At 43.5% G+C, this 15,851-nt stretch overlaps 1 protein-coding gene across 1 annotated transcript in view; it reads left to right on the forward strand.

Moving 5' to 3' along the window:
* The window catches only part of DOCK2 (dedicator of cytokinesis 2), a 1,209,209-nt gene that overhangs the window by 962,313 nt on the left and 231,045 nt on the right, over window positions 1-15,851 (forward strand). The window contains exon 46 of the mRNA XM_069763868.1: window positions 285-368. Coding sequence (XP_069619969.1) covers window positions 285-368 — 84 coding nt within the window. The remainder of the gene's footprint in view (window positions 1-284; window positions 369-15,851) is intronic.

Consider the following 15,851-nt stretch of genomic DNA (forward strand, 5'->3'; position numbering starts at 1 on the left):
CTTTCCCTCTTAGTGGTTTGGTTTGTTTTTTCTCTACTGCTTCACAGCAGCCAGTGACATTCATGATATTTAAATCAATGATGCAGCCATCTTTATGACTAGCAAACAATGTCTGTGTGCCACTATAGGGTCACCTCTGTGTGACTGCATACCGCTATCTGAAATATCATGTTGACAGTACCATTTATTTTTGACCCACTATCATATGGTCACAGAATGAGATGCAATTGAACTGGTAATGCTATTGCTATATTTTCGGCTGATAGAAATATCTTCAATTCTAGGCTTTCTTTACTCAAGAATACACACAGGAGCATCCTGAAGATTGTGATAAACTGCACAAACTCAAGGATCTTATCGCTTGGCAGGTACGTTTATCAGTCATCTACTCTCCAACAGCCAATACAGAGTCTTTCTGTAAAGCATTTGACATGTGCCAGGACGTGCAGATACTGTATATTCATGTATAATGAGGCACTGCTACCTTATATCTAGGAATAATACTAATCTAATCCTTTACGATTAGTGCCACCTATTTGAGAGTAACAATATTAAAGGTCAATATTGACAATTTAGCCCCTTACCAACCATGACGTACTGAGTACATCCAAGGTTGAGAAATGCTTACTGACCTTGAACATACTGAGCACGTCATCGCTAAAATGCGGTACCAAGACCGCAGGTGCAGTGATTGCATTAAGGTGCCTGCTGTTTGTAGCAGCGGGGCACCTGGCTTGTCATCCCGAGGATGGTGACGCTCCCTCCTCAACTACGATCACTGGAATTAGCTGTTCATTTCTGAACAGCCAAACACAACATTTTTAGTGTTTCAGGAAACGAAGTTGCCGGAAACACTTATGTCTAGCCTATGATCGGCGCTGTAAGATCATAGGCTGGAGCCTAGCAACCACGGCATTACTAGGGTCAACTCTAAATGGTGCAATCGGACAATGATATTGATTGCACTAATCAGAATGCACAGATGTGATCTGACCCCACAGTGACCTCCTCATTCTCCCTGATCTTTCCTCATTCACCCAATCCCTCTCTTCCCCCTTGTTCCCACATTTCTGTCACTGAACACTGACCAGTACTTGTTTTGGCAGTTTTTTCTTTTTCGTGTGTCCTGCAGCAACCAGAATTTGTTTTAGTCTTTGCCTGATAAAGAGACCTGTGTAGTCTCGAAAGCTTGCAATTTGTTACCATCTTTTCAGTTAGCCATTAAAAGGTATCAACCACTGAGGACTCTCAATTCTAAATATTTTTCTGCAGCAACCAAGCGCTGATTAGTGACACAAATCCCTGATCCGCACTCATTCTCGTTGTTTTCCAGGACTTTTTTGTCCATGTCTATTTTTCCTCACGCCACCCTCTATACATCACTCTGTGTGCATTCTACAGCCGCCGAGCCACTGATCAGATGCAAATCATTGATTAGCATCCATATAGTTTAAATTATCTGATAGGAATAGACTAGGGACAGTAAAAATATTCTGTAGTTATTGAAGTCTACTACAGTATTTTAAACAGTATTTTAAACTGAATATATTCAGGGTTAATGTTAGCGTGAAAACAAGAATCACATCAGTGCATGCATCCTACAGCTGGCAATCACTGATTAAGGACACATCAAGAATAAACCTTTGGTTGTGGTTGTTTTTTGTAAAATAAGAATAAAATAATAGTTTACACTAGTTGATAGGACTAGACTAGAGACAGTAAAAATATACTATAGTAATAGGTGATTACTACAGTACTTTTTACTGAACATAGTCAGTGTCAGATAGTTGTGGGCACTCAGTAATTTATTTTTTTTAACTAGCATCCATTTAGTAAGTTGTTTTTTCATTTTACCAAATTTTTATATTCTTTTCACATTTTTAGCTTTTTTTCTAGATTTTTTTTTTCTCCTATAAATAAAAAATGTTTACACCAAACATTCACACTCACACACACACACACACACACACACACACACACACACACACACACACACACACACACACACACACACACACACCTGAATAATATTTGGTATGCACACAAACACCGCATACTTGAAAAATTGTAATTTCACTTGTCTCAAACACGGCATATAAAAAGGCATATGCCTCACTGGATAGTGATCGAGAGGATGCCACCTTCCTTTATTTTTCATCCTCCTCTTTCTCGTCCGCAAGTAATACCGAACCGCCTTGCAGATTCCCCAGGACTGGAAATGAACCAGCGCCCACTGTTACTGGCCACGTATGGACCTCAACCCCTGAAGGTTATGAGCCACAGATTCCAGTTTTGGGGCACAATCAGGAATCCAATTTGAGAAAGTCTGACACCACTGACCCCACAGAAATAAAGTCTTTGTTCTTGTGGATTTTGTAAACCTTATGATGGCCGAGACAAATTTGTACACCCAGCAATTTTTGCACCAAAACATCACTACTTCATTTTCTAACTGAAACCCTGTAGATGCAGAGGAAATGAAGATGTTTTGTGTCCTTGTCCTTTACATGGGGATAGTGAAGAAACCAGAATGTTGGCAAAATTGGAGTGTTGATGTTTTATACAAAAAGCAAAATGTCAAATGTGCACTAGCGCTGCCACCTGTTTGATTAAAGGGAACCTGTCACCTGAATTTGGCGGGACAGGTTTGCCATCATATGGGCGGGGTTTTCAGGTGTTTGATTCACCCTTTCCTTACCCGCTGGCTGCATGCTGGCCGCAATATTGGGTTGAAGTTCATGCTGTGTCCTCCGTAGTACATGCCCAGCTGGCGCGCGCGACCAATCAGCGACATTGGCGCGGGATTTAAATCCCACTTTGCTGATTGGGAGTGCCCCCTGATCCAGCACTAATGCTCCGGTTGTCCTGGCCTCTTCGCTACCCCTGATCCAGCACTGATGCTCCGCTGATTGGCGTGGGATTTAAATCCTGCTTTGCTGATTGCTCGTGTCCAGCCGGCGCAACCAATCAGCGACATTGCCGCGGGATTTAAATCCCGCTTCGCTGTTTGGTCGCGCCTTGCCAGTGCGACCAATCAGCGACATTGGCGCGGCATTTAAATCCCGCTTCGCTGATTGGTCGTGCCCAATCGGCGACATTGGCGCGGGATTTAAATCCCGCTTCGCTGATTGAGCGCACCCCCTGATCCAGCAGTGATGCTCCGTACTCCCCTCCAGTCAGCGCTCTCACAAGGTTAATGGCAGCGCTAATGGACCGTGTTATGCCGCAGTGTAACGCACTCCATTAACGCTGCTATTAACCCTGTGTGACCAACGATTTACTATTGATGCTGCCTATGCAGCATCAATAGTAAAAAGATCTAATGTTGAAAATAATAAAAAAATAAAAAATCGTTGCATACTCACTGTCCGTCGGCCCCTTGGATCCACAACAGGCCTTTCCTGCTCCTCGCGACGCTGGGGTCCACGCATTGCGGTCTCGCGAGATGATGACATGACGGTGTCGCGACACCGCACGTCATAATGTCGCAAGACCGCAATGCACCGCGCGACCAATCAGTGACATTGACGCGGGATTTAAATCCCGCTTCGTTGATTAGGAGTGCCCCCTGATCCAGCACTAATGCTCCGGTGGTCCTGGTCTCTTCGCTACCCCTGATCCAGCACTGATGCTCCGCTGATTGGCACGGGATTTAAATCCTGCTTCACCGATTGCTCGCGCCCAACTGGTGCGACCAATCAGCGTCATTGCTGCGGGATTTAAATCCCGCTTCGCTGTTTTGTCGCGCCCAGCCAGCGTGACCAATCAGCGACATTGCCGCGGGATTTAAATCTTGCTTCACTGATTGGTGACACCCAGCCGGCGCATGCGACCAATCAGCGACAATGGCGGCATTTAAATCCCGCTTCGCTGATTGGTCGCGCCCAGTCGGTGACATTGGCGCGGGATTTAAATCCCGCTTCGCTGATTGGGCGCACCCCCTGATCCAGCAGTGATGCTCTGATGGTCCTGGCCTCTTCGCTACCCCTGATCCAGCACTGATGCTCCGCTGATTGGCGCAGGATTTAAATCCCGGTTCGCTGATCGCTCGCGCCCAGTCGGCGTGCCCAATCAGCGACATTGGCACAGGATTTAAATCCAGCTTCGCTGATTGGTCGCACCCAGCCGGCTGGGCGCGACCAATCAGCGAAGCGGGATTTAAATCCCATGCCAAAGTCGCTGATTGGTCGCGCCCAGCCAGCGCGACATTCAGTCACCATTCACACAGGGTTAATGCCAGCCAGCCTATGCAGCATCAATAGTAAAAAGATGTAATGTTAAATATAATTAAAAAAAACAAAACTACTATTCTCACCTTCCGTAGTCTGCCGAGCCGCGTGCGGCCTCCGCCAGCTTCCGTTCCTAGAGATGCATTGCGAAATTACCCAGAAGACTTAGCGGTCTCGCGAGACCGCTAAGTCATCTGGGTAATTTCGCAATGCATCCTGGGAACGGAAGATGGTGGCAGCCGCACGCGCATCGCCAGAGCTTCGCTGGATTGGATCCCGGCGGGTGAGTATAGAACTATTTTTATTTTTTTTTAACAGGGATATGGGGCCCACACTGTTATATACTACGTGGGCTGTGTTATATACCACTGGCTGCTATATACTACCTGGCCAGTGTGACATACTATGTGGGCTGTGTTATGTACTGCATGGGCTGTGCTATATATTACGTAGCCAGTGTTCTATACTGCATGGGCTGTGTTATATATTACGTGGCCAGTGTTATATATTACGTGGCCAGTGTTATATACTGCGTGGGCTGTGTTATATACTGCATGGCTGCTCTATACTACCTGGCCAGTGTTAGATACTATGTGGCCAGTGTTATGTACTGCGTGGGCTGTGCTATATATTACGTGGCCAGTGTTATATACTGCATGGGCTGTGTTATATATTACGTGTCCAGTGTTATATATTGCGTGAGCTGTGCTATATATTACGTGGCCAGTGTTATATACTGCGTGGGCTGTGTTATATACTACGTGGCCAGTGTTATATACTGCATGGGCTGTGTTATATATTACGTGGCCTGTTTTATATACTACATCGCCTGTGTTATATACTGCGTGGCTGCTATATACTGTGTGGGCTGTGTTATATAGTATGTGGGCAGTGTTATTTACTGTTTGGGCTGTGTTATATACTGTGTGGCCACTGTTATATATTGCGTGGCCTGAATTAACGCATCGGGGATTCTACAATATGTATGTATATAGCAGTCACATAGTATATAGCACAGGCCATGTGGTATTTGTCTGCTATATACTACATGGCTCCTATATACTACGTGGCCTGTTCTATATACTATGTGGCTGCTATATACAGACATATTTTAGAATACCCGATGCATTAGAATCCACCATCTAGTATATATATATATATATATATATATACAGTGGGGCAAAAAAGTATTTAGTCAGTCAGCAATAGTGCAAGTTCCACCACTTAAAAAGATGAGAGGCGTCTGTAATTTACATCATAGGTAGACCTCAACTATGGGAGACAAACTGAGAAAAAAAAATCCAGAAAATCACATTGTCTGTTTTTTTAACATTTTATTTGCATATTATGGTGGAAAATAAGTATTTGGTCAGAAACAAAATTTCATCTCAATACTTTGTAATATATCCTTTGTTGGCAATGACAGAGGTCAAACGTTTTCTGTAAGTCTTCACAAGGTTGCCACACACTGTTGTTGGTATGTTGGCCCATTCCTCCATGCAGATCTCCTCTAGAGCAGTGATGTTTTTGGCTTTTCGCTTGGCAACACGGACTTTCAACTCCCTCCAAAGGTTTTCTATAGGGTTGAGATCTGGAGACTGGCTAGGCCACTCCAAGACCTTGAAATGCTTCTTACGAAGCCACTCCTTCGTTGCCCTGGCGGTGTGCTTTGGATCATTGTCATGTTGAAAGACCCAGCCACGTTTCATCTTCAATGCCCTTGCTGATGGAAGGAGGTTTGCACTCAAAATCTCACGATACATGGCTCCATTCATTCTTTCATCTACCCGGATCAGTCGTCCTGGCCCCTTTGCAGAGAAACAGCCCCAAAGCATGATGTTTCCACCACCATGCTTTACAGTAGGTATGGTGTTTGATGGATGCAACTCAGTATTCTTTTTCCTCCAAACACGACAAGTTGTGTTTCTACCAAACAGTTCCAGTTTGGTTTCATCAGACCATAGGACATTCTCCCAAAACTCCTCTGGATCATCCAAATGCTCTCTAGCAAACTTCAGACGGGCCCGGACATGTACTGGCTTAAGCAGTGGGACACGTCTGGCACTGCAGGATCTGAGTCCATGGTGGCGTAGTGTGTTACTTATGGTAGGCCTTGTTACATTGGTCCCAGCTCTCTGCGGTTCATTCACTAGGTCCCCCCGCGTGGTTCTGGGATTTTTGCTCACCGTTCTTGTGATCATTCTGACCCCACGGGGTGGGATTTTGCGTGGAGCCCCAGATCGAGGGAGATTATCAGTGGTCTTGTATGTCTTCCATTTTCTAATTATTGCTCCCACTGTTGATTTCTTCACTCCAAGCTGGTTGGCTATTGCAGATTCAGTTTTCCCAGCCTGGTTGCAAGGCTACAATTTTGTTTCTGGTGTCCTTTGACAGCTCTTTGGTCTTCACCATAGTGGAGTTTGGAGTCAGACTGTTTGAGGGTGTGCACAGGTGTCTTTTTATACTAATAACAAGTTTAAACAGGTGCCATTACTACAGGTAATGAGTGTAGGAAAGAGGAGACTCTTAAAGAAGAAGTTACAGGTCTGTGAGAGCCAGAAATCTTGATTGTTTGTTTCTGACCAAATACTTATTTTCCACCATAATATGCAAAAAAATGATAAAAAAAACAGACAATGTGTTTTTCTGGATTTTTTTTTCTCAGTTTGTCTCCCATAGTTGAGGTCTACCTATGATGTAAATTACAGACGCCTCTCATCTTTTTAAGTGGTGGAACTTGCACTATTGCTGACTGACTAAATAATTTTTTGCCCCACTGTATATACAGTGTATATATATGTATATATATACATACTAGCTGAAGAGCCCGGCGTTGCCTGGGCATAGTAAATATCTGTGGTTAGTTATAGCACCTCACTTCTCTTATTTTCCCATCACGCCTCTCATTTTCCCAATCACATCTTTCATTTTCCCCCTCACATCTCTCATTTTCTCCCTCACTCCTCTCATTCCCCCCTAACACTTGTCATTTCAACCTCACATCTGTCATTTTCTGATCACTCCACTATTTTTCCTCACTCCTCTCATTTTGCACTCACACCTTTTCATTTTCACCTCACACCTCTCATTTTCACCTCATCACCTCAGTATATACATGTTTGTCATCTCCTTTATATATAGTGTACATCTGTATGTCATCTCCTGTATATAGTATATACCTGTATGTCATCTCCCCTGTATATTGTATAGACCTGCTGTGTGTCATCTCCCCTATATATAGTATATACCTGAATGTCATCCCCTTCTATATATAGTATATACCTGTATGTCATCTCCTCCTGTATATAGTATATATCTGTGTGTCATCTCCTCCTGTATATAGTATATACCTGCATGCCATCTTCTATATATAGCATATACCTGTATGTCATCTCCTCCTGTATATAGTATATACCTGTAGGTCATCTGCTCCTGTACATAGTAGTTACCTGTGTGTCATCTCCTCCTATATATATATGTACCTGTATGTCATCTCCTCCTCTATATAGTATATACCTGTGTGTCATCTCTCCTGTATATAGTATATATCTGTGTGTCATCTCCCCTGTATATAGTATATACCTGTGTGTCATCTCCTCCTGTATTAGACCTCGTTCACACGTTATTTGCTCAGTATTTTTACCTCAGTATTTGCAAGCTAAATTGGCAGCCTGATAAATCCCCAGCCAACAGGAAGCCCTCCCCCTGGCAGTATATATTAACTCACACATACACATAATAGACAGGTCATGTGACTGACAGCTGCCGTATTTCCTATATGGTACATTTGTTGTAGTTTGTCTGCTTATTAATCAGATTTTTATTTTTGGAGGATAATACCAGAGTTGTGTGTGTTTTAGGGCGAGTTTCGTTTGTCAAGTTGTGTGTGTTGAGTTGCGTGTGGCGACATGCAAGTAGCGACTTTTGTGAGATGAGTTTTGTGTGGCAACATGCGTGTAGCAACTTTTTGTGTGTCGAGTTGCATGTGACAGGTTAGTGTAGCAAGTTGTGTGCAGCAAGTTTTGCGCATGGCGAGTTTTGCGTGTGGCGAGTTTTATGTGTGGTGCCTTTTGAGTATGTGCAAGTTTTGTGTGAGGCAACTTTTGCATGTGTTGCAACTTTTGTGCTTGTGGCAATTTTTCCGCGTGTGCAAGTTTTGCGTGTGGCGAGTTTTCCATGAGGTGAGTTTTGCACGTGTGGCGAGTTTTGCAAGAGCCTAGTTTTTGCATGTGGTGAGTTCTGCGCGTGGCGAGTTTTGAGTGGCGACTTTTGTGTTTCGACTTTTATGTGGCGAGGTTGGTGTATTTGTGGTGAAATGTGTTCAAGCACGTGGTAGTGTGTGGCGCATTTTGTGTGTGTGTTCATATCCCCGTGTGTGGTGAGTATCCCATGTCGGGGCCCCATCTTAGCAACTGTACGGTATATACTCTTTGGCGCCATCGCTCTCATTCTTTAAGTCCCCCTTGTTCACATCTGGCAGCTGTCAATTTGCCTCCTACACTTTTCCTTTCATTTTTTCCCATTATGTAGATAGGGGCAAAATTGTTTGGTGAATTGGAAAGCGCGGGGTTAAAATTTCACCTCACAACATAGCCTATGACGCTCTCGGGGTCCAGACGTGTGACTGTGCAAAATTTTGTGGCTGTAGCTGCGAAGCCTCCAACACTTTTCCTTTCACTTTTTTCCCCATTATGTACATAGGGGCAAAATTGTTTGGTGAATTGGAACGCACGGGGTTAAAATTTCGCCTCACAACATAGCCTATGACGCTCTCGGGGTCCAGACGTGTGACTGTGCAAAATTTTGTGGCTGTAGCTGCGACGGTGCAGATGCCAATCCCGGACATACATACATACATACATACATACATACACACACACACACATTCAGCTTTATATATTAGATATTTATACCGTATATTCACAAGTATAAGCCGAGACCCCTAATTTTGCCACAAAAAACTGGGAAAACTTAATGACTTGAGTATAAACCTAGGGTGGTAAATGCAGCAGCTACTGGTAAATTTCAAGAGTAAAAAGATACCAATAAAAGTAAAATTGATTGAGACATCAGTGGGTTAAGTGTTTTTGAATATCCATATTGAATCAGGAGCCCCATATAATGCTCCATACAGTTCATGATGGGCCCCATGAGATGCTCCATACAAAATATGCCCCATATTATGCTCCATAAAGTTTATGATGGCCCCATAAGATGCTCCATATTAAAATATGCCCCATATAATCCTGCATAAAGGTTAATAATGGCCCCATAAGATGCTCCATAGACACATGTGCCCCATATAGTGCTGCACAAATGTTGATTATGGCCCCATAAGATGCTCCATACAAACACATTTGCCCCATATAGTGCTGCACAAACGTTGATTATGGCCCCATAAGATGCTCCATGCAGACACATTTGCCCCATATAATGCTCCACAAATGTTGACTATGGCCCCATAAGATGCTCCATAAAGATATTTGCCCCATACAGTGCTGCACAAAGGTTAATTGTGGCCCCATAAGATGCTCCATACAGACACATTTGCCCCATATAATGCTGCACAAATGTTGAATATGGCCCCATAAGGTGCTCCATAGAGATATTTGCCACATATGGTGTTGCTGCACTAACGTTCAGGCAGAGGGCACGCACTACACAACGTCATCGCGCCCTCTGACCTGAGCGTCACTGCAGAAGACGTTGAAGACGGATCAGCGCCTGGAACGAGGAGAGGTGAATATCGCGCAGCGCTCCCCCTCCCCATTATACTAACCTGCTCCTGGCATGGTCTCTGGTTCTCCCGGCGCTGCAGCTTCTTCCTGTATTGAGCGGTCACCATTACCGCTCATTACAGTAATGAATATGTGGCTCCACCCCTTTTGGGAGTGGAGTTGGGTCCAGATTCATTACTGTAATGAGCGGTACCATGTGACCGCTCAGTACAGGAAGAAGCTGCGGCGCCGGAAGAACCAGGGACCTGCAGGGACCGCGTCGGGAGCAGGTGAGTATTATTAGACACCTCTCTTCTGCCGACCCCTGGATATGACTCGAGTATAGCTGAGAGGGGGACTTTCAGCCCAAAAATATGGGCTGAAAATCTCGGCTTATACTCGAGTATATATGGTATATATATATATATATATATATATATATATATATATATATATATATATATATATATATATATACAGTACAGACCAAGAGTTTGGACCTACCTCATTTAAAGATTTTTCAGTATTTTCATGGCTATGAAAATTGTACATTCACACTGAAGGCATCAAAACTATGAATTAACACATGTGGAATTATGTACTTAATTAAAATGTGTGAAACAACTGAAATTATGTCTTATATTCTAGGCTCTTCAAAGTAGCCACCTTTTACTTTGATGACTGCTTTGCTCACTCTTGGCATTCTCTTGATGAGCTTCAAGAGGTTGTCACTGGAATGGTCTTCCAACAATCTTGAAGGAGTTCCCAGAGATGCTTAGCACTTGTTAGCCCTTTTGCCTTCACTCTGCGGTCCAGCTCACCCCAAACCATCTCGACTGGGTTCAGGTCTGGTGACTGTGGAGGCCGGGTCATCTGGCGTACCACCCCATCACTCTCCCTCTTGGTCAAATAGCCCTTACACAGCCTGGAGGTGTGTTTGGGGTCATTATCCTGTTGAAAAATAAATTATAGTCCAACTAAACGCACACCGGATGGAATAGCATGCCGCTGCAAGATGCTGTGGTAGCAATGCTGGTTCAGTATGCCTTTAATTTTGAATAGTCACCAGCAGCTGTCACCAGCAAAGCACCCCCACACCATCACATCTCCTCCTCCATGCTTCACGCTGGGAACCAGGCATATAGAGTCCATCCGTTCACCTTTTCTGCTTCGCACAAAGACACGGTGGTTGGAACCAAAGATCTCAAATTTGGACTCATCATACCAAAGCACAAATTTCCACTGGTCTAATGTCCAGTCCATTCCTTGTGTTCTTTAGCCCAAACAAGTATCTTCTGCTTATTGCCTGTCCTTAGCAATGGTTTCCTAGCAGCTATTTTACCATGAAGGCCTGCTGCACAAAGTCTCCTCTTAACAGTTGTTGTAGAGATGTGTCTGCTGCTAGAACTCTGTGTGGCATTGACCTGGTCTCTAATCTGAGCGGCTGGTGACTCGGATAAACTTATACTCAGAAGCAGAGGTGACTCTTGGTCTTCCTTTCCTGGTGCAGTCCTCATGTGAGCCAGTTTCTTTGTAGCGCTTGAAGGTTTTTGCCACTGCACTTGGGGACACTTTCAAAGTTACATACAATAAACCATTGCATATCCGTGAGTTTTTTATATGTCCTTCACTAATAATGTTAGTAGTGTGTGTAATAATGGAGATGTGTCAATAAGACACCTATCCATTACGAATCCAATAGTATGAAAGGGTTAAAAATCACACACACATGCAGACTAAAGTCTTTTAATGAAATAATTAAACACACAGGTTTTCAATCTTTATTACACTTTCAATCCAAGCAAAACCCTCGTTGTTCTGTAAAAAAATCAAAAATAAAAAAGCAACATACCTGTCCGCTGTACAGTCAAGTCCCATACTGCAATCCATCTCAAGGGGTTAAATAGTTTACAACCGGGAGCTGTGCTAATGCTACTGGCCGGGCTGTATACCACAGAGGAATGAATGAAAAGCTGCCTGTGCAGCCTCCCCGCCTGACCGGTCATGAACTCATTCGCGTGGGAAAGTTTCTGAACATTTTCCCATTCTGTCAGTTCACCGCGGGTCAGGCAGGGACTCGGCGCAGCCTAAGGCCGGCTTCACACTCAGCGTATGAAAATACGGTCCATATATTACGGCCGTAATACGCTGAAAAGTCCCGAAAATAGTGGTCCGTAGCTCCTCCGTAGGCAAGGTGTGTCACCGTTTTTTGCGCATGGCATCCTCCGTATGTAATCCGTATGGCAGCCGTAATGCGTGTTTTTATCGCAGGCTTGCAAAACCGACATACGGCTATACAAGGGATCCATGTGTAAAAAAAAAAAAAACATATATACTGTATGTATATATATATATATATATATATATATATATATATATATATATATGTCAGTAGACACATATATGTATATATATTAATATTTCATCCAGCGCGATATAGCAGAAAGGCGGTAATTCAATTACCGGCTTTTGCTATCTCCTTCCTAAACCCGACATGATATGAGACATGGTTACATACAGTAAACCATCTCATATCACCATTTTTTTTGCATATTCCACACTACTAATGTTAAAAACCAACACAATCCCACATGGATCAAAATACAAAAGAATTATACGCAAGCATAGGGTAAGTAATATATGGCTTTATTAGTGGGGTGCCAATGATCAACAAAAATCAAAAAAAGAAAGTAAAAAAATGTTTTTCTTAAAAACATAAATAGGACATGCGCAATAACAGGATATGATAAGTTGTATATATATGTAATACAAAAATAACACCACCACAATATCAGGATTTTTCAAATCTACAGGCTATACCAAGGTATGTAAAAAAGGGGGGGGAATATTAGCAAAAAAATAAAAAAATAAAAAATAACCGCATGTCGATAAGGCCTCCACTCCAGATAAAGTGACTATGTGCCAATAAATAAATTACTTTCAAACTAATTATAATATTTGCTCACACATATAACATAGTGTGCAAATATAATGACCATGTGCAATTAATGCCTCCACTGCAAATAAAGTGATAATGTGCCAAGGAGTACAAACCAAAGAAAAAACTAATTATAATGTTTACTCATACACACAGTTCATATTGTGCAAATATAATCATATAAAAAAGCTAAAGAGTAAGTTTACACTGGGAAAAATTGTATTTATAAAGGAACTAAAGTGCATAAGTGCAGTGACCCATGATCAGACACAGCATAGTGCAATAGAAGCGTGCACTGGTATAGCCAAGGATTATATTATAATATACCTGAGGGGGTTAAATCCTGAATAAGCGCTCACCTGACGCGCGTTTCGGAACGTATGTCTTCCTTCGTCATATAAACTTACTACTAATGTTATTAGTGTGTCTATGCAAAATTTGGCCGTTCTAGCTAGTAAATTAAGGGGTTAAATGGCGGAAAAAATTGGCGTGGGCTCCCGCACAATTTTCTCCACCAGAGTGGTAAAGCCAGTGACTGAGGGCAGATATTAATAGCCTGGAGAGGGTCCACGGTTATTGCCCCCCCCCCCCGGCTAAAAACATCTGCCCCCAGCCACCCCAGAAAAGGCACATCTGGAAGATGCGCCTATTCTGGCACTTGGCCACTCTCTTCCCATTCCCGTGTAGCGGTGGGATATGGGGTAATGAAGGGTTAATGCCACCTTGCTATTGGAGGTGACATTAAGCCAAATTAATAATGGAGAGGTGTCAATTATGACACCTATCCATTATTAAAGGGACACTGTCACCTGAATTTGGAGGGAACAATCTTCAGCCATGGAGGCGGGGTTTTCGGGTGTTTGATTCACCCTTTCCTTACCCGCTGGCTGCATGCTGGCTGCAATATTGGATTGAAGTTCATTCTCTGTCCTCCGTAGTACATGCCTGCACAGTGCAATCTTGCCTTGCGCAGGCGTGTACTATGGAGGACAGAGAATGAACTGCAATCCAATATTACAGCCAGCATGCAGCCAGTGGGTAAGGAAAGGGTGAATCAAACACCCGAAAACCCTGCCTCCATGGCTGAAGATTGTTCCCTCCAAATTCAGGTGACAGTGTCCCTTTAATCCAATACTAGTAAAGGGTTAAAAAAAAAACCACACACACATTATTAAAAATTAATTTAATGAAAAAAACACAAAGGTTGTTGTATTAATTTATTCTACTCTCAATCCACTCACTGAAGACCCTCGATCTGTAAATAAAAAAAAAATAATAAACCAAGAATATACATACTTTCCGAGGATCTGTAAGGTCCAACGATGTAAATCCATCTGAAGGGGTTAAAATATTTTGCAGGCAGGAGTTCTGTTAATGCAGCGCTACTCCTGCCTGCAAAACCCCAGCGAATGAAGGTAAAGTAGGTCATTGACCTATATTTAGCTTCATTTGCGGTGAGGCGCCCTCTGCTGGCTGTTCCTAGATCGTGGGAACTTTCCTAGAAAGCTCCCTGGCTCGAAAACATAAGAGGGCGCCCTCTGCTGGTTGTCCTCATATGAACTCGAGCCAGGGAGCTTTCTAGGAAAGTTCCCACGATCTAGGAACAGCCAGCAGAGGGCGCCTCACCGCAAATGCAGGTAAATATAGGTCAATGACCTACTTTACCTACATTCTCCGGGGTTTTGCAGACATGAGCAGCTGCATTAGCAAAGCTCGTGGCTGCAAAATATTTTAACCCCTTCAGATGGATTTACATCGTTGGACTTTACAGATCTGCGGAAGGTAAGGATATTGTTGGTTTATTATGTTTTTTTTGTTACAGAACGAGGGTCTTCAGTCATTGGATTGGGCGTTCAATAAAATATTACAACAACCTTTGTTTTTATTTCATTAAAATAATTTTTAATAATGTGTTTGTGTATTTTTTTAACCCTTTACTAGTATTGGATTAATAATGGATAGGTGTCATAATTGACGCCTCTCCATTATTAATTTGGCTTAATGTCACCTTACAATAGCAAGGTGGCATTAACCCTTCATTACCCCATATCCCACCGCTACACGGGAATGGGAAGAGAGTGGCCAAGTGCCAGAATAGGCGCATCTTCCAGATGTGACTTTTCTGGGGTGGCTGGGGGCAGATGTTTTTAGCCAGGGGGGGGACAATAACCGTGGACCCTCTCCAGGCTATTAATATCTGCCCTCAGTCACTGGCTTTACTACTCTGGCGGAGAAAATTGTGCGGGAGCCCACGCCAATTTTTTCCGCCATTTAACCCCTTAACCCCTATCTGACCTCGGACGGGATAGTACGTCCGAGGTCAGATCCCCTGCTTTGATGCAGGGCTCCGCGGTGAGCCCGCATCAAAGCCGGGACATGTCAGCTGTTTTGAACAGCTGACATGTGCCCATAATAGGCGCGGGCAGAATCGCGATCTGCCCGCACCTATTAACTAGTTAAATGCCGCTGTCAAACGCAGACAGCGGCATTTAACTACCGCTTCCGGCCGGGTGGCCGGAAATGACGTCATCGCCGACCCCCGTCACATGATCGGGGGTCGGCGATGCGTCTCTATTGTAACCATAGAGGTCCTTGAGACCTCTATGGTCACTGATCACCGGTGGCTGTGAGCGCCACCCTGTGGTCGGCGCTCACAGCACACCTCCATTTCTGCTACATAGCAGCGATCAGCAGATCGCTGCTATGTAGCAGAACCGATCGGGTTGTGCCTGCTTCTAGCCTCCCATGGAGGCTATTGAAGCATGGCAAAAGTGAAAAAAAAAGTTGAAAAAAATATAAAAAAAATAAAAAAAACATAAAAGTTTAAATCACCCCCCTTTCGCCCCAATCAAAATAAATCAATAAAAAAAATATAAAATCTACGCATATTTGGTATCGCCGCGCTCAGAATCGCCCGATCTATCAAATAAAAAAAAGCATTAACCTGATCGCTAAACGGCGTAGCGG

This window comes from Ranitomeya imitator, chromosome 4 (assembly GCF_032444005.1).
Source record: "Ranitomeya imitator isolate aRanImi1 chromosome 4, aRanImi1.pri, whole genome shotgun sequence".
Lineage (NCBI taxonomy): Eukaryota > Metazoa > Chordata > Amphibia > Anura > Dendrobatidae > Ranitomeya > Ranitomeya imitator.